The sequence below is a fragment of the Hyaloscypha bicolor genome (assembly GCF_002865645.1).
Source record: "Hyaloscypha bicolor E unplaced genomic scaffold K444scaffold_10, whole genome shotgun sequence".
In the NCBI taxonomy this organism is placed as follows: Eukaryota; Fungi; Ascomycota; class Leotiomycetes; order Helotiales; family Hyaloscyphaceae; genus Hyaloscypha; species Hyaloscypha bicolor.
Genome location: NW_020194512.1, coordinates 2,518,209 through 2,535,816, shown reverse-complemented (window position 1 = coordinate 2,535,816; position 17,608 = coordinate 2,518,209). Strand labels below are relative to the sequence as shown.

The following is a 17,608-nucleotide window of genomic DNA, read 5'->3' as shown; positions in this document are numbered from 1 at the left end:
TAGGTCAGATACGCAGGTGGTTCATTGTCATGCGCCAAAGGACCAAATCGAGCAAGCCAAGCCACACTTACTGTTGCTGATTTCTTCTCATATTTTAGTGGTGAGTTGGCTCGGGCATTTTAAGAAGTAAGAGGATCATTGCTGTTCCTGAGTGCCTCGTTCTGAGCCTCTCATGGTGAGATATCTCGCGAAGCCACACTTTACTCCGCCGTCCGCATCGCCTTCCATCATCCTTCTAGCCGGATTCAGGATGCGAAAGCGGGTTTCTCGTTGGCTTCTCCACGCAATTCGGTACAGTAATGATGACCTGTGGCATGTACCCTATGTTGAGTGAGCACGAGATATACAATGGCCTGAAACCTGAGAGAGATACACCATTTCGACACCCCTGTCCCGTGAAGTTAAAAAAAGATTCTAGTGATCGCTAGGGTGGCGTTCTGAACAAGCCGTTCGGCCGCAACTGTCCCAGCGGAATATCTCTCATTTCGGTCGAGCAGTCCCCATCTGGGCTGCGGTCGATTGCCCCGACTTCTTACCTGCAAAAGCACCTGCTCATGATTTGTAGAAAAATATAGGCACGAGTAGAGTCCCGCCGACGCGCCGAAGCCGCGGTGAAATAATCTCATTTTGCGGGAAACTTTGCTGCAACTTTGGCGTGCGCACCGCCGCACCATACCCGCAGTGGCAAGGGCGGGTGCACAGCCCCAGGATCCCGATCCTTCTCGTTTACTATGCACCGCTTGGTTGCAAGCCTAAGCCAACTTCGAGGCGAAGTCGCCCCTTGTGGAAGGCCCTAATGTCCTATGTATGGTTTCATTTTACTCCCTCAAGTCAGCGCATCTTGCCCCCCTCCGGCCCGTAGTTCGGGCTGGCTGTACCGTGTGACCTTGGCATCGTGCTACATCATAAACCTTCCACCTCCTCTATACCGATACATCATCTTTGCTTGCGGCTGAACGATATCAAACCCCACCATCTCCACGCTGCAGTATTCAGTGGGAGTTGCAAATGAACAATTATTTGATGATGGCGACCGGGCATCACCATCCTCACCGGACGTCGTCCCGCTTTCCTCCAGGAATCTTCGTGAACCTGCAAGTCGGGGTATCATGTTCAAAAGACGATAGACCCCACACGGCATCAGTCAACTATGCAACAAGGAGCATGAGAGAAAGATTGTATCGCCAACAGCAGGAGGAAGAATGGCGATTACTGCAACTACAACAACACCCTCAGGATCTGATGCCGGCGAATGGACAGTACGCAGTTCGCCACTCGCGGCATCATCAACACAACCGTGAGCAGCGACGGTTAACGGTCAGGACGAGAGAGCAGCATGAGAGAGGCAGCTCCGCTCCACCAGCTTTGTCTGATAGACTCCAACCTTTCAGTCCCGTTAGCCCTATTGGACCCATCCATCCTCACGATCCCGTCCTCGGCATCACACACACACACAGCTTACCGCCTCCGGGGACAGAAAGGCCCCTTCCTCCACTACCTTCTCGGTTCCGTCTTGGTGAAGATGAATTGCCATGGTCATCGGAACCTTGGTATCAGCCTCAATCGCCGAGTTATCGAGCACCTTCGATCCTCTCAATTGAGCATGAGGATCGACGTGGGGAGGACCCCCAAAGAGTACGGGAGCTGGAGACGTTGCATGCGGCTATGATGACTGTGGATAGTATTCCTCATGATGGATGGGAGCCATGGACGTGGGATAGTGTGGGGGAAATGCCCAGGGGACCACTAAGTCTGGGTTGGGCTGTGAGCAGAGACGATTCGACGTTATCGCCGGTTTCTCCACCAGGTCCCCCGCCCCCGCCACCGTACGTCGTCAGTCAATGGGAGCAAACATTTGGACGGAACGACGGTATACGACCTATGAGTTCAGGATGAAAGATAGATTAATTTGGTCGCTACAACATAGAGGGCCCGCTTTGGGCAAGGATTCGGGATGGGGCCCGGCAGGCATGGACAAATATAGTCGCTACATAACACGGCTTTCCAGCATTTACGGGACGCGATGGAAGTGAGAGGCCACTGGACCCTTGGATTTTTGATGCCACTTTTCTCAATTGGATGCAAAGTAGGAGGGAAATCGTTTCTTTCGAAGTCACCCCCACTCTCGAATCGCCTTCTCGAACATCTCGACGAATCTCGACCTCACGGATTTTGAGAGAATGCAATGGCATGCATGGGCTGAGAGCGGTAATCAGACTTGTTGCGAAGCGCCGGTATAGAATTGTGCACATGCACAGAGTGAGGTGGAGGTTGGGACATTATCCCCAATTCCTGAGTAATAAATAATTCTGGATCAGCACCAGGTCCAAAACACAAAATGTATAAGCTTTGAACCAAACTATAAATAGCTTGACGATCAACCTCTTCTGGGAATTTCCCGTTCATGTTCATCTCATCAAGGCCTCCTGTGGCTTCCTTATGCTGCCCAATGTTCTTGCCGGATCAGTATCAGATCGAGCCCCTGCTGCCCGCTCGGAGTGTTTCTGATGCAACCCGCCTGATGAGGCTCGGAGTCTTCCAGTCCATCTCTCGAAGAGACACATCCCTTCGACTCGAAACGCAGCGTTTGGGATCTTCCAATGTTCCGAGCGAAACGTGAAACGTGAAACGCTTCTTCTCCCCAGCATCTCCAACCGAGCATCGGACGAAACCTCGACCTTGCTGCAACCTTCCCGCGGCTGTGGCGTTGTGGAGCCAATGAAGGGGAGGCTCGATGGGATGTTGGGCATGGGGCAGAGGGAAGCACAGCCTCGATTTGGGGTTGTTGTCTCCCGTCCCCAGAGCTTCGTTGACTGTCGAGACGAAAGGCTCCTACATTAGGGTCTGACATGCAGCGATATCAAACTTCTTGAGCTTCTGGTGGTCGACAGCAGGAGCTTTGCACATGGAGTTGAGCTATGTCCGGCGCTGCTGAGGGCCTCGCAGGCTTGGCGCTGAGTGCGATCAGCGTTGCAGCCTTGTTCACGACTTGCATCGAGTGTTTCGACATTGTCGTTGCCGGGAAGAACTTCAGTGAGGATTACGAGCAGCTGTGTGCTCTGGTGAATGGGCCTTTATCCTCTGCGTGAATCTTGTGCTGATTTTGTGCAGTTCTCTTTGCAGCGAGCTCGGTTTGGACTCTGGGGCGAATCGGTGGGCTTGGTGCCCAATCCGCATGGACATCGTCTACGATATGACAAGAGCCTCGATCGACCAGATATAAGGCCGGGTGTAGAAAGGATTCTGAACAATATCAAGTCCCTGCTTGAAGAGGCTGGGAACGTCGACGAGAGATATGGGTTGACTTCGAACATCCCACAAGGCTCGGAGGTATCGACATCCAGAGGTCTTGATATCTTCAAAGGGTCATTCGAGAGATTCAAGTCCCGGATCAGGAAGCATCAGAAGGAAACCTCTGCTTGGAAGGTTACACGATGGGCAATACACGATGCAGAGAAGTTCGAGGGCATGCTCAACCGGCTCAAGGAGTTTGTCGATGGATTGGAAAGCATCACGAAGTCACTGGGACTTCTTCGGGAGCAGCACGAACGGCTCCGACAGGAGATTGAAAGTATTTCAGATACTCAGAGCCTCAGATTACTTCGGGACGCCTCTTCGCGGCATGGCTCCTCCCAGCGTGACGTTTCTGATGCTGCCAGCCAGCGCTTGATCACTGTTGCTGAGTCATTCATTGATACGCAGACTCTCGATTTCAGCTCTCACTTTCCTGCATCGACAGATTCATTTGTCACGGTATGAATATTTCCGTTCAAATTTCCAGTGTCTCCAAGACCAGAAAAAATCTTCACACTTCACTATTTACTGAGTAAAACTGACTGCGAAGCTGTTCAGGCTAGGAGCCTGCCATCGGGTATTTCAGAAAGTGTCCGCAACGAAGGTCAACATATACCTGGTGCTTGGCCAGGCTCGATAACATCGAGCTCCAAAACCCGCCAGCAAAGGGCATCCGCATCGCATAATCGATCGAAAGGTCCTTACAAACCACGTGCTTCTTGCGAGCAATGCCTGGAAGAACACTACAAGTGCGTTCCTGCAGCCGAAGGTCGGTGTTGTTCCAGGTGTGTCCATACTCAGAAGGATTGCAGTCTCGCGTTGGTCCCGATCGAGGCAAAGTCTAAGGCTGCTTTGGAGCCTTCTATTTACGATTCAGTACCTGGAACATCTACAAAGCCCCTGTTTACACAAGCGCTTCCACAACATCAACGACTATTAAGTGATCTTCTCAGCAAAGCAAAGCCAAGAAAGCCATTAAGCTTTGCGGCAGGAGACGCTCACTATGGCGAGCGACTGGCCTCGATCAAGAATGAGGATGAGAAATACTGGCTCGATCACTCTGGGAAAATCGTCGGGCAGGCACATAGTGGTTCATCAGCTGCCAAACGAATGTTCTTCGAACTTCGCAATATCAGAGCTAGCAAGGTCCCATTTGTGAGCGCGGTGCCTTTGGACGATAGTCTAGCCGAGGTCTTAGCCAGCATTGAAGGTCCACCAGAGACCCCGTATGAAGGTGGTGTATTCTTCATCACAGTCAAGTTATCCGAGACCAACCCGTTCAGTCCACCATTGATGAGGTTCCACACCAAGATATACCACCCAAATATATCTCCACAAGGTCATATATGTGCTGACTACAAGGAAAAATGGAACACTGTCTTATCTGCCGGGTCCTCCAAGACTCCGGTCAGTGATTCGCGCGCACTTTGGTATCCCCCGAAATCAGGTGATACACGATGGTCCCTGGGAGCTCTCCTCACGGCTATGTGCGGACTTCTGGCATCTCCTGATGTGGATGATCCATTGGTACCGGAGATTGCGCAAAAGTACATTGAAGACTATAACGGTTATTGCGAGAATGCGCGACTCTATACACAACGCTTTGCCACTGGACCGCGACCTGAATACCAAGACCTGATCTTTTCTGAAGACATTCCTCCGGGTGATATTGAGATGAACTGGGTGCACTCCAACAATCCCCATTCGGAGTCTACAATTGATGCCGTGAGTTTATCAAAATCGCTTCCTCCTTCGCCCCCAGATCTTTCTGAAGGATGGGCCTCGACAAACAGGTTTGAAGCGACGAGTTTTTATCTAAAAGCGGACTTGTACATGTATATCGATGGGCCGAATTTGGGGAGCTCTTGGCAATTGAGCCGCCGAGATAGATCTGAGACGGCCTTAGAAGGACAGTCCAAGAGCATTGATTCGTCAGCTACGCCGCTATTGGGAGATCTCATTCTCAGCACACGATATCATCTACAACCTTGGATTACCAGACTTGAGGGTAATACAAGACCTCCCTGCAAGATCACCGATTTGAAAATCTGCCACAGCCTCCTTGAGGCAGCTGATGCTTACTTGTCCCGGAGCAATAGCCATTGCCTCAATCCTGAGGACCATCTGGCGGCCAGCGCTTTCTACAAAGAAGCTCAACATTTGTGCGGAGACTTCCTTGCCAGCTGCTTGGCGACAGGCAAAACGAAAGTTCAGGTATTTTTAGGCCGCATCGCGTCAATATCGTACCAGATTTCTATAATCAGCACAGTAAATGGTTACCAGATCTGGGATATAACTAAAGACCTCGATCAAATCAAAGATCTCAATTCTTTCCTCATCGTCGAATTTCCCGACGCCAGACTTTGGGGATGGGACGGCACTACTATAGCATTGGACGAACCAGATCCGCAGGTCTTTGCTCTGCTTTTTGAACATGGGCTTGAGCGAGTATTTCGATCACATGCCGTGCAGCTCTTGAAAAGAAGGGAATTCCTGTCATTTGTTAAGCCTGACCTCAAGCCACGGTATGGGCCTCGACCAGCTCCTTTGATGGTCGCACCTAAAGCCTTTCGCCATGCAATGCCTTCTATATCTACCCTCATTCAGTCTTTTATCCACCCTTCTCTCATGAATGGGATTGGTGTCTCAGTGGCTGAATTGTCGAATTATTGGTATGAGTATTCCGCACGGTTATTGCTAGAAAACCGAGATGATGGGGGGGTAGGCATGAGATGGGTTCTAAAATGGCACGATGGTCAACGATTCTCTGACTTTCGAAATCTTACAAGTATTGTCCGTGAATATTATCCAATCTACTCGACAAAGAACAACAGCCTTAGGTTGACTTATTGTCGTCTAGGAAGTAGAGACCGGACGATCAGCTGTGAGCTAACGATGGACTTCCAATCTTGGAAGGAGACTGAACTTTGTTTCGGAGCACTCGAGGCTCTCTGTCAAATTGACAAACTGCTGCGTGAAAATGCAGATACACGTTTACTTGAAGACGGTCCAAAGCTCTCCGACCCCGACCCTGCGATTCCAAACACTTCTCATATATGACTCTCTGGCTTTTAATCTCTTGATGGCAATGTATGACGAGTGCTCTATTATGCTTCTGGCATTCATCTGTTTGTGAGCGATGTTAAAAGGAAGAATGATATCTATGATATATGTCCCTGTCTCTTTTGTATGTTTCATCTCAATCTAATGACTTCAAGTAGTGTTCAATTTATATTGCTTTTTTGGAGCAGCTGCCCTTCCATGTCATTCGGTGATGGTTTTTGGTTCTATGAGCCATGAAGTTGGCTAGAAATATCAGACATTTAGCTAAAGTGATCATTGTTTATGATTTTGCGAATGAGATGTAGGTAAAAAGGCTTCTAATTCTTTATAGCCTTCCCTTTGTTCCAATCCATGTTCATGTGACAACCACAATCCGAGCAATCTGATAAATCCTTTCTGCATTCTCGCAGTTCCCATATCCATACAATGATAGAATGGTATCATCACAGTATTGTCCTCTAATTAATTCCCAACAAGAGAGGTAGAACTCCTGGGTGAGCTCTTGAGGGCTCGTGACTTCCACCAAAGCATGTTCTGCCGGTTCGGTTGAGCGCGGTTGCGCGAGGCTCATCAAAGGATAAGAGCAGGACGATGTCTCTCCAAATGGAACATGGACCGTCTCGTCCACACCAGGAGGAAAACAAGAGGAGAGCAAAGTTGAAGAGTGAATGGAACATTAATCCAGACACTCGTAACCAGCCGGTTTCGACAATACGGATGAGCTTACGAGAATATTGCGGTAAAGTTGCTGCAAAATAGCAAGAATCGTGATTATTATTTTGAACACTTCAAATTCGTACACACTTTCTACCTTCTCCGTACTTTTCCTATTCCCATAAACCTTTCCAGCATCTCAGCTCTTTTTCAGTCCGTCTCGGGCTTCTGTCCAACAACAATGTACAGCGGGAAATACACATGCTTCGACGCATCATGCAAACTTTTCCGGACCTCGACAAGGTAAACATCAATCGCCTCCATGGTCCACCCCAAGCCCCTCGTGAACACCCGAGAACAGATATTCCTCAGGCCGTCACTAATCGCCACTCGCCAATACAAGCCCGCCCGTTTGAGCAGTTTGTCCTTGGGCCAGATACCCAGCGGAAGCTTCAGGACGATTTCCTCGACATTGACAAACCCCGCGTCGCGCATCTGACCAGCCAGTTTCGAAGCGCCGAAGTTGTCGCCGCCGAGCTTAGCGATGCCTTCGTTCAGCTCGTCGACCCAGTCTTTTACCGGGTATGGCTCGGTCATGGTCCCATCGTCGCATTCGGGGTAGTAGAGGATTTCTTGGAATTCGAAATATCCTCCTGGCTTCAGGGTCCTGATAACTCGTTGAGTTCTAGGCAGAAAGACATCATTGGCGAGGGGGACGTACCGGAGAGCACGCTGCAAAAGCTGGGGCTTGTTTTTAATGGTTTGCGCTACGTGCCGACAGTGGATGTAGTTGTAAGAATTTGGTGGGTATACCCATTCTTCTTCGATATCATCGATGATGAATTTGAGATTTGGAGGTACGTAGTTAGGTTGAATGGCACTCAGGTCAAGTCCTTCCACCGCAGCACTGGGGTACTTGTCGGCCACTTTCCAAGTTAGTGTATGAAAACTTCAGGGGAAGAGGGAAACCTGGCTGACTTTCGATTGCCCAGATACCAGTTCCGGTACCTGTTGATTTTGTCAGTCTTGCTTTTGCTGAATTGGACCCTCGCGTACCTAAATCCAAAATCGCCTGTGGGTTGTCTCCAATAGGAGCAAAGTGCAGTTTTCCTCCACAAAGCATAACAGTCATTGCATGTTTGATATCGTCCCGGTTCTGCTCATTCTCGTCATTCGGAAAGGGGTAGTACGCATCCTGCTTAAAAGCATGATATCTCAGTCCATTCTCATGGATATTGTTGCGAATACTCGATGTCACAGACGCTGAGTAGGAGCTTGACGCTTCGCTGCCATAGGTGCTGTCTCCATCATCATCGGCAGCCACTATCTCAGCCTCGTCTACGTCATGTTCCGCCTGGACCATTTCCGCAACATTCGTTTCTGGCTGATGTTGGGGCGACCGCGGACTTCCTGGGCTTGTCGTGGCACTCCGGGGGTTTGTGGCTTCTGCTGCTGGGGTCGACATTGTGATGTGGCAAGGGCTGGTGTTGAGGAATGACGTGCAGCGAAGCCGCCGATACGCGAAAGCGATCTTGAAATAATGGGGAGAGAAGTGGGGAGGCTTCTTTGTGGTTTAGGGGCGGGAAGCAGCACACCATGTACTACAGTACGATTGGCCCTCGTTTGTACTTTTGCATCCAGACTGCAGAACGCTATTAAAAATCGTTCAACTGGACCCTTCTGCCTGTGAAGATATGCAAACGCAAGGGAAAGAGATCTCGGCAATGCCTCCGGGGCTGGATCACCAGATTGCCGAGACCAGATGGCTGCTGGGCCCTGTACGCCCCACCCCCACTATGCAGGACCCCTCCGTTACACCGCATCTTCGTCTGAAGCTCCCCCTCACTTCCTCCCACCAACAATATATCAAATTAATCCAACACCATGGTTACCAATAGTCTTGTTTCGCTCGCAGCGGCAGTTCGCTCGGCCTTGGCTAAACCCCAAAGCCTCTCGGCGTCCTCCGCAGAGGAGCAAGAGGCGAGGCTCGATTTGATTGATCTGCTCCCCGAGCTCAATGCAGTCTTAGTCGGTGATATTGAATACCTCCGCGAACTGGCATGGTCGGTGAGGATAGCCTCCCCTTCTCAATCATGTCAAGTCTGAGGATGTTCCTAGGCTGTACACGTGCTCCCAGTGGCGGCCATAAACCGATGGGGAGTGGCAAAACTCGTTCCTGTTCACGGGGACATCTCGTATGAAGAGCTCGCGAAGGCAACCGGTGTTTCGGAGTCCATTCTCCGGAGAACGCTTCGCCATGCAATGACGAGTCGGCTGTTCTGCGAGAGAAATGGGAGGGTTGCACATACACCCACGTCGAAATTGCTGGTTGAGAATGAATACCTCGCCGCATTCGTCGATCTTCATACGGAGGTGGCGTTCAAGAGCCTAGCGCATACGACGGACGCATTGCAAAAATGGCCCGACTCGACAAGTCCGAGAGAAGTGGGCTACTCGATCGCTGTCGGTAAACCTGGTGAGATTTCTGTCTATGAGGATCTGGCGAAGGACCCTGCTCGGACAGTGAACTTCGGACGTGCGATGCAGTTCTTCAGCTCGGGCGAGGGGTACGAAGTGACCAGTTTGGTTGAAGGCTACCCTTGGGGTAAGCTTGGGAAAGGGACTGTGGTTGATGTAAGTTGCCGTCCAGCTTTGTCTTCCTGAAAGCATACTGAGGTGAAAATTTCTAGGTTGGAGGGGCAAACGGGTTCGCGAGCGCAGCAATCTCAAAAGCCTTCCCAGATCTCAAACTCATCGTTCAAGATATCCGAATGGTGGGAGAGATCAAGGTCGACTACCCAGGGACCAATATCGAATGGATGCAGCATGACTATTTCACCCCGCAGCCTGTCAAGGACGCAGATGTGTACCTCTACCGCTTCGTGTTTCATAACCAATATGACGATAAAGCGACTCAGACGTTGAGAGCCGCGATCCCGGCTTTGAAAAAGGGGGCGAGGATTCTGATTAACGACGAGATTTTGCCGGAGCCTGGGAAGATTAGGTGGAGGAATGAGAGGGCTGTTAGGGGACTGGATGCGATTGTGAGCTCTTCGGTGAATAATGTTGGGGATTTCGCTAACAGCGGTAGATGCTTGCATGTATGAGTGGACACGAGAGAGGAGTGAGTGAGTGGGAGGAATTGTTCAAGCAGGCGGATTCGCGGTACAAGTTTCTCGGTGCGGCTCCAGCACCGAACTCGAAAATGTGGCTGATCGAAGCCGAATGGACTGGATGACGGATATGAGCAAGTGAGCACGGGGCATCTGACTATGTAGCCTCCTCTATCAGTGATTCTATGAGTACTATCAAAGATTATGGGGATGTCGTGGGTCAGGCAATTCATGCAAGAGAGCCCGCTAAGGGAGTACCGAGATATCCCGCACGCAACACCTCAAAATATCTCAACAGCAATACTACTTTGCTTCCAATACAATACTCCCATAGAAGGCAAATATATTGCCCGTCTTACTAATAACAACCCCCCCCTTTTTTTTTCTTCTTCTTTTTCGCAGGGCATGGGTTTCGATGTTTGAAGTATTGCGAATAAGCGATAGTAAGCAGGCGGTGACAAGGAGAAAATTTGCAATAAAAAGGGTCCCTAAGCAAATCTTCTCCAAGCATGGCGTGAGCAAGAAAGCTACCCCGAAATTAAATCTGGCCTGCCTTCCATGTCATCGGCTTCGTTTCTCACACATGCGCGAAAAACAAATATAAGCGTAAATTAAGCCAGACACTCCAAGACGAATCAAAATCTCTTTCTTTCGCTGATTTGTTTTCAACTCTACTTTGTTGTCAAAAAATGTTGTGCTGTTAAGAATTTCCTTCTCACGTTTCGCTGAACGTCGCGTGAGGAATAAGCAAGCGTGGACGCCTCACGACATCCGCAGAGAGTAAACGAGGTGGACGGAAAGCGAATACCTTCCTGTGTACTGTACCAAAAGGGAGTGGGCGTGAACGATATCTAAAAGGACTTGCTTTTCAGAGGATGAGGATGGAAAGTTCCCTGGAGGGAGGAATATATAATGAAAAGAGACGAGCTCAACGCACTGTTGGTGTTTTGATGTAGGGATTATTAAGTCACTTGGCTCTTCGAATGGATATAGCAGGTGTGAATAGGACAATTGAATGCGTCACAAGAATACCCTTCGTGAAGATTACAACGGAGAGTCAAATATATTTCTCCTCTTCTCCTAGCTTCCCCTCTCTATCAGCCTTCCCCTTCCCAAACTCTTGCCCCGCCGCCTTCTTCCCTCTCTCCCCATAATCATATATCATACCTCATAACCCCTTCCCCATCCCTGATGACCCCTTTTCCCTGCCATCTAAAAAAAAAAAAAAAAAAATCCTAGCAAAGCGCAAAAAAGCCAATGGGTATACATAACATTCCAACGCGACAAACCATATCCAGCCAAGGCAAACGCCAGGAGTTTCCCACCCCGACCCCCATGAAGTCATCCAAGCAAAAACTACCCCGCTTGCAAGTGTAACAAGAATAATGTTCTTAGAGAGAAAAGTGAGAGGAAAGAAAAAGCAGCTATATACAACGCCATCTAATGCACCTCCTTGCTCGAATCGAAAATGATGCATAGGGAAGTCGCGTGTCGAATAGTAAAAGTGGTGAGTTGAGAAGACGAAGCAGGCGTAAACGTAAGCTCATCCGCTGCTAAGTAGTGTATTCGAAAAAGAGAGTCCGTCTTTCAAGCTCGGGGAGTGGAGTCAGGTTTTAGCGTCGTATCCCCCTCCTCATCGCCGTCTTCTTCAGCTTTCCTCGAGGTTCTCTCCGCATAAATCTTCTGCTTGCCCGCTTCCGCAGCTTGCAAGCAATCGATGTACGTCCTGAACTTGACGATTTCGCGCAGGAGATACGATGATTTCTTCTCCCAGTTCGCCATTGCTTTTTGGGCATTGGGGTGGCGAGGTGTGAACTGTGTGTTTTGTTAGTGGATGTTTGGGGAAGAAGGAAATGGGACGGCAAAGGCTTACAGCTAGGAGCATAGGACTGCGCAGTTGATTGTGCTTTTGGAGTTCTTCTTCGATGCCGGAGACATAGTCGGTCAAAGTCTTCAGCTGATCCTGCTCCAAGAGGTTGCTGGCGCGCATGCTTTGAGTTGGCGGGGTCCAGTCGGAAATGTTGATCCTGTCTCCTGGAAGTCGAGATCTCGTGCTTCCGCCGGACAATCCTTGGTCGAGACTCGATCTCAAGGAGCTCTGCAAACTCGGTCTGCGACCACTGGTAGACGGCCTTGTAGAATCGTTGATCGCGGTCACCAGAGCGTTGTTGACGATGGCATCAGACCAGCCATATTCAATATTACTGATACCTCCTACCAAGGGATGATTCGAAAGTCGAGCACTCCAATAATTCGCAGTTGACACGAATTCCTTGACGATATCAGGTGTGCCAACTTGGAAGAGATGGACAGCTCCAGTAGGCAATGACAGCGCCCACACGTGGGGACGAGCCTTGGAATAACCGGGCGATGGTAGAGCACTGGCAATGGTTTGTCTGAGCAGGAACGATCCAAGACTCTCAGCATTCTCCTGCCAATTTCCACCGCCAACCACCCCGCCAGAAGCTTTGCCTTTCGACTTGTTGCGCATACTCTTGCTCGAGAAAGAGAACAAACTCATGTAGCCCTTCTCGATGACAGCAAACACCTCATTCCAGTTGCGATCCTTAGCTTTCTTGTCCAAGGCCTCGAGATGGTGCTTGTGCTTGACAATCCCTTCTTTTGCCCATGGTGCTCCAGCAAGCTCTAATGACTCGTCTTCCAGCAGAGGCGCTATGCGTAGATCTTCGCTGCCACCACTGCCCTGGCTACCAATTGTCTCCTCTCGAATGATTGCCTGACTCAGAGCATTGGCAAAGCCAATTGACTGTTGGTAATCACCAGTTGGCCAGTTAGATCCGAGCGAGTCAACGGACATGGAAGTCTGTGTCTTTCCGAGTGAGTATTTGCTCCAAGTGCTGGACGAAACAGATGGGCTCCACATCGAAGATTGGTCATCTAGGCTTGTTCGGCTCGATCCTAGCCCTGAGCCAGGATATAAACGAGGCCTCGAACGGTTCTTGCTACTCCACTTGCTATTGCCAACGCGAACTGTCTCCGCCGTTCTGCCTCTTTGGTAGCTTTGGGATTCGGACGGTGTCTTACTCAACACGCTGGGAGATCGGCGCAGCATGCCGTTTGCAAAAACAGACAAACTATTGGTCGAGGGAGCTTGAAGCTGCGTTTTATCCATGGTGGCCCCGAACAATGGAAGACGCTCATCGCGGATGGAATTGTAGAAATCCTTGAGCACAATCTCAACCTGAACTTCCCAAGTTCGCAACGTCCCATGAAAAGGTGCTTTGACCAATGGTCCACAATCATTGACAGGAGTGTCATAATCTAATGGCGTTGGCGTAGTACCTTCCGAGTCCGCTCGCATAGGAGGCTTGAAAGATGATCTCCAAGAGGGACGCTCGACTTCAATTGATGCCCTCTGAGGCTTCAACCCATCGCTACCTTTGCTGGTCTCCACATCGAAGGTCGAGCTCTTCCCAGGAAGTACTGTCGGCCGCGATGGCTCAAACGCATCTGGAGCGGAATTGGCAACACTGTGTCGGATTGTAGGCATAGTATTCTTGATGAACTGACTTCGAGTCATCTTTTGGTCGATATCGGCAAGATGCAGATCTGTGTTCAGCAACAATATTGAATAGCAAATTGTATGCACAACATCTGCCTTCCATTAGCGAAGTAATGAGGGGAAGAAATACAAACTTACCAACGCCTTTGAAGCCATGATTAGGATTACACTGGCACCACCTCCTTGAAAACGCAACTAGAATTCGATCGACTTGTTGACTCTCGGCTTTGAGCACTAATCGACCACACATCAAACGAAGTGCCGCCAAGATGTTCAAGTTCGCAAAGTCATACAACTCCATATACGCAAGCAGGGTCCGCGTGCAGGCAGGCCCTTCTTCTCCCATCCAAGCAGCAGCCTTCTCTCGTTGAATAAAGTCTTCATTGCCATCATACACCTTCTTTGCTCGCTCGCGGTCGCCATCACCGGGAACCATCACATCTGCATCTGGAATCAGCTCATCCAGTGACTTGATTGCCTCGGCAGCCGTCATCATGCGACGCTGTGAGGGTGGTGATTCTTCCGCGCTATCAACTTGTACAATTGGTAAGCTTGTGGCAGATTTGTAGACCGTATCGGTGGATCCAGACATTCTTCCAACGACTTCTGACACCTTCAGTTTGGAATTGCTGTTGGGTAGGGTCAAGTCTTCTTCTGATGATGATGGCTCCAGCCACAGCCGATTCTCCTTCTCCAATTGCTTCGGCGACTTGGTCGGCGTCACCATGACCCATTCTGCATCCTTTGTGATAACTGTTGTCTGCTTTAAATCGGATTTAGGCTCTGTTGCGCTTTTAGGTGCATCCGAAACGGGGGATGATTTGGCCGCTTCAATCTTCGCTGGCGTAGGGGAACGTTTCGAGTGAACTCTCTCATATTCTGCAACAAGAGCCATATCTCGAGCCACAGATGGCGGCGGTAATTTGGGGCTGGCAGGCCAAGGCATGTTCTCCTTTCCGCTTGGCGCATCACGGTCGTTGTCGCTGCTATCCTGGAGGAATGTAGCATCCCGGTCATCTCTTGTGCCGTCCAATCCGTCGGCACCTGCATTTGGACTGGAGAGATATTGCTCATGAGCCGAACCAGAAGGCTGCATATCTTCATCTTCCGGATCAGTTGGCCTGACGGTCCTGATAGTCGCATTCTTGTCTGGTTCGTACTCTGGCGAGAATCCTCTCCTTCCACGGTCATTAGGGTCGGGGCTCGCATTCATCTCGCGATCGATGTCGACATTTGGGACAGAAGGGAATGGATCGGTAGGGGTCCGTGCAGGGGTCCGTAAGTATGGATTCATAACCTTTCGAAGGCTGCTTATGGGGCTTGGGACAGTCTTCCCGGCATTAGGGTCCTCCTTCGGCTGCAACATAAGAGGTGGGACGATAGGAAGAGGTGCCGGCGGCTCAGCCTCTGACACGGACTTCTTCCGGCGCCGGAAAAATGATGACGGCTTCTTCGTGAGGACATGCGTATGTTCCTTAGGAACGGGTGGCGGTTCTCGAGGTGGAGGTGTTGTATATTGAGACTTTAGCTGGTTCCCAATATGATGCGTTTTACTGCCTGGCCTTTCCGTTGTTTCAGCAGATGTCGTAGAACCGTGCGATGGAGGAGGCTCGGGCGCAGGGTGATTCCTTGAGGACCCAAAAACTCTTCTGAAGAATCCAGGTTTATCTTTGGAGGGCTGACCAAATCCGGGTGAATTTTGAGGCGCATCTTTGGCCTTTCCATACCCAACAAGGGGTGCAGGAGCAGCAGACTCTCTGTTGAAAGCGGGCATGGGTGGTAGCTCACGATTGCGATCCTTCAGTCCATAATCGTATCTCCCACCTGAGGGAGCATTTCCAGAAATCTTTCCCTTGTAGGCGCTCTTCGATGATCTCGTACTCCTCTTCCTCTCCAGTTTATGCGGTCCTGGGTCAACAGGAGGGGTTGGTTCGGGTTGAGGAATGACTATCGGCGAGTTTGGGCGGGTTCTGCGAGGGCCAACTGGCACTGTAGGTGTAGGCGCAGCATCGTAGTCATATGGATCAAATGCAGCCACATTTGTCTCAATCGGTCGGGCCATTGGATTTGCCTGTATGTTCAAGCTTTGACGATCGCTCCCATAATCGAAACTCGCGGACCTCCCAGCAAGGCCGTGTGCCCACCTCTGGCTACTTGTGACCTGCGCGTATCCAAGATCAAAACTATTCGCGCTGCTTCCTTTACTGCCTTTTCCGCTTCGTGAATGAAGCCCTCGTGGGGGTATTTGTGGTGGTGCACCTCTGGACGTAGCAAAACTCGAATTTGACCCCTTTTCGTTGCGCTTACTATTCAATCGGCCGACGCCAGGTTGAAAATTGGAACTGCTATTACTCCTCCGTCCCCGAGATAATTGCCCGCCAGAATATCGACTCGAGTCGTCTGCGTTGTCGTAGTCGGAGCTGTATGAATAAGTGTGCCCAATTCCTCGACCATTTCTAGCAGCAAAATTTGATGTTGGCTGATATGGCTCCTCATCACCGAATCCTGAATACAGTCGTTCTTCTTCAACTGTTGGTTGTATTCCAAATCCTCCTGGTTCTTGTCCGAACGAAAATTGGTCGAGGGAGAGGAGCATGTGGTCGACGAGGGAGTCGCGCGTAACTTGGCGAGGAGACAAAGACAAGTCGTGCGAATCCCGGTTTGGCTGTGCTGATTTCTGAGGATCATTTTCTTTGTTCCGCGAGGAGTCGATGGGAGTGATGTCGTCCAGGAATGTCTCCCTTAGTCCAGTCCTGACTCTAAGCGCCCGGTTGGCAGCTGTAATATTGCCTTTGCTCGGACGGGGGTTTTCTGTCTTGGGCGTCTGCGGTGGCGAAATCTCCTTTTGCTTGCCTTTGTAACCAGTATCAATGTTCAGACTGACGCCGAGGCGCTTTGTGGGCGACAGCGGGGTGTTCTCGAAGGACTGCATCTTGAAGCGCCTCTGCTGGCCCAGACTGGCATCCGCTCGAATTCTAGGTTATTGCCGATGACGACCCCATGCACCTGCGGCGTGCCAGCCTCAATCCGATGCCGTGGATATCGAAAATGTGTTTATTCGAAGCATTCGATCGATCGTTGAAGCGTGCGGTGCGCAATCGCTCTGCGAGCAGGAATAGCACACGTCGGGGGTTGATACGGGCAGCGTTTTGATACGATCAATTATTGAAACGGCCGAGGCGACTATACATGTATCCTGGTCGAGGCGTCGGTAGTGACTGGAATCGAAGATTCGAGGCTTGAGGGGCAGGAATTGCCGTCGAGTCGGAGATCTGAAGATCTGTTTGGTGAGGGGAGGGGAGGGGAGGGGAGGGGAGACTTTGGTGAGGTGGAGTTTGGAGATGGTGAGTTTCTTGCCGGGGGAGCTTTGAGTTTAGCTAGAGAGGCGAGGATTGCGAGCTGCTGCCGAAGCTTCGACAAACGACGGAAGGGTTGTACCAGCTGTGCAGCAAGGTAAAGTTAAGTTAAGTGACGCACCGCAACAAGTGGACACCTAGTCTCAGGTCTCAAGTCTCAAGTCTCAAGTCTCACAGCTATTTTCGTTGCTGCAATTCCGCATGCGACAACAAACATCCACTAACCGCGAGACACCCGCACTGCACAGTCCAAGCAGAGGGCGAAGGATTCGTTTCGACTTTTGAGGGATCTCGGGCACGTCGGAGCCCAATTCATTTCACCAGCAAGGAGGACCCACGATACCGGCACGGAAATACGAAGTAATTACCTGCAAAGATGGGTGGTCGTGTCGGAAAGCGGTCTGTGGTGAGAGGGAAGGTTGCGCTTGGATGGATGGCCTTGGCTATTCTTCCGAGAGCTCTGCGTCAGCGTTCGTGATATCGTATTTCGCCTCACTCACTGGTGCCTGTCGACCCTGAGGCTAAAACGGCTGCAGGGGCACAACGTGGGATCTCGGTATCGTGAAATTAAGCTCATGTCGTGATATGTTATGGAGCAGGATGCT

The 17,608-nt window shown here is 50.5% G+C and overlaps 5 protein-coding genes across 5 annotated transcripts; 3 read left to right on the top strand and 2 right to left on the bottom strand.

The window, feature by feature from the left end:
* Positions 1-1,026: 1,026 nt before the first annotated feature.
* Positions 1,027-1,896, top strand: K444DRAFT_623589 (uncharacterized protein; the record flags this gene model as incomplete). Its single annotated transcript, XM_024882295.1, has 1 exon — positions 1,027-1,896. One exon carries the CDS (start codon positions 1,027-1,029, stop codon positions 1,894-1,896), a length of 870 nt encoding a protein of 289 aa, XP_024744315.1.
* Positions 1,897-2,804: 908 nt separating this feature from the next.
* On the top strand, positions 2,805-6,673 carry K444DRAFT_606357 (uncharacterized protein). The gene is made up of 3 exons (XM_024878972.1): positions 2,805-3,062; positions 3,112-3,753; positions 3,853-6,673. The coding sequence occupies exons 1-3, from the start codon at positions 2,919-2,921 to the stop codon at positions 6,352-6,354; spliced, it is 3,288 nt and encodes a 1,095-aa protein (XP_024744314.1). The 5' UTR covers positions 2,805-2,918; the 3' UTR covers positions 6,355-6,673.
* A 548-nt stretch (positions 6,674-7,221) lies between these two features.
* K444DRAFT_515607 (UMTA methyltransferase) lies at positions 7,222-8,374 on the bottom strand (the record flags this gene model as incomplete). The annotated part of the gene is made up of 4 exons (XM_024873610.1): positions 7,222-7,678; positions 7,733-7,937; positions 7,990-8,019; positions 8,068-8,374. The coding sequence occupies 4 exons, from the start codon at positions 8,372-8,374 to the stop codon at positions 7,222-7,224; spliced, it is 999 nt and encodes a 332-aa protein (XP_024744313.1).
* Positions 8,375-8,895: 521 nt separating this feature from the next.
* K444DRAFT_578993 (S-adenosyl-L-methionine-dependent methyltransferase) lies at positions 8,896-10,415 on the top strand (the record flags this gene model as incomplete). Its single annotated transcript, XM_024877638.1, has 4 exons — positions 8,896-9,078; positions 9,130-9,645; positions 9,702-10,055; positions 10,103-10,415. The coding sequence occupies 4 exons, from the start codon at positions 8,896-8,898 to the stop codon at positions 10,247-10,249; spliced, it is 1,200 nt and encodes a 399-aa protein (XP_024744312.1). The 3' UTR covers positions 10,250-10,415.
* Positions 10,416-11,711: 1,296 nt separating this feature from the next.
* Positions 11,712-16,579, bottom strand: K444DRAFT_639371 (uncharacterized protein; the record flags this gene model as incomplete). The annotated part of the gene is made up of 3 exons (XM_024884376.1): positions 11,712-11,939; positions 11,998-13,739; positions 13,786-16,579. 3 exons carry the CDS (start codon positions 16,577-16,579, stop codon positions 11,712-11,714), a joined length of 4,764 nt encoding a protein of 1,587 aa, XP_024744311.1.
* Between the last annotated feature and the right edge of the window lie 1,029 nt (positions 16,580-17,608).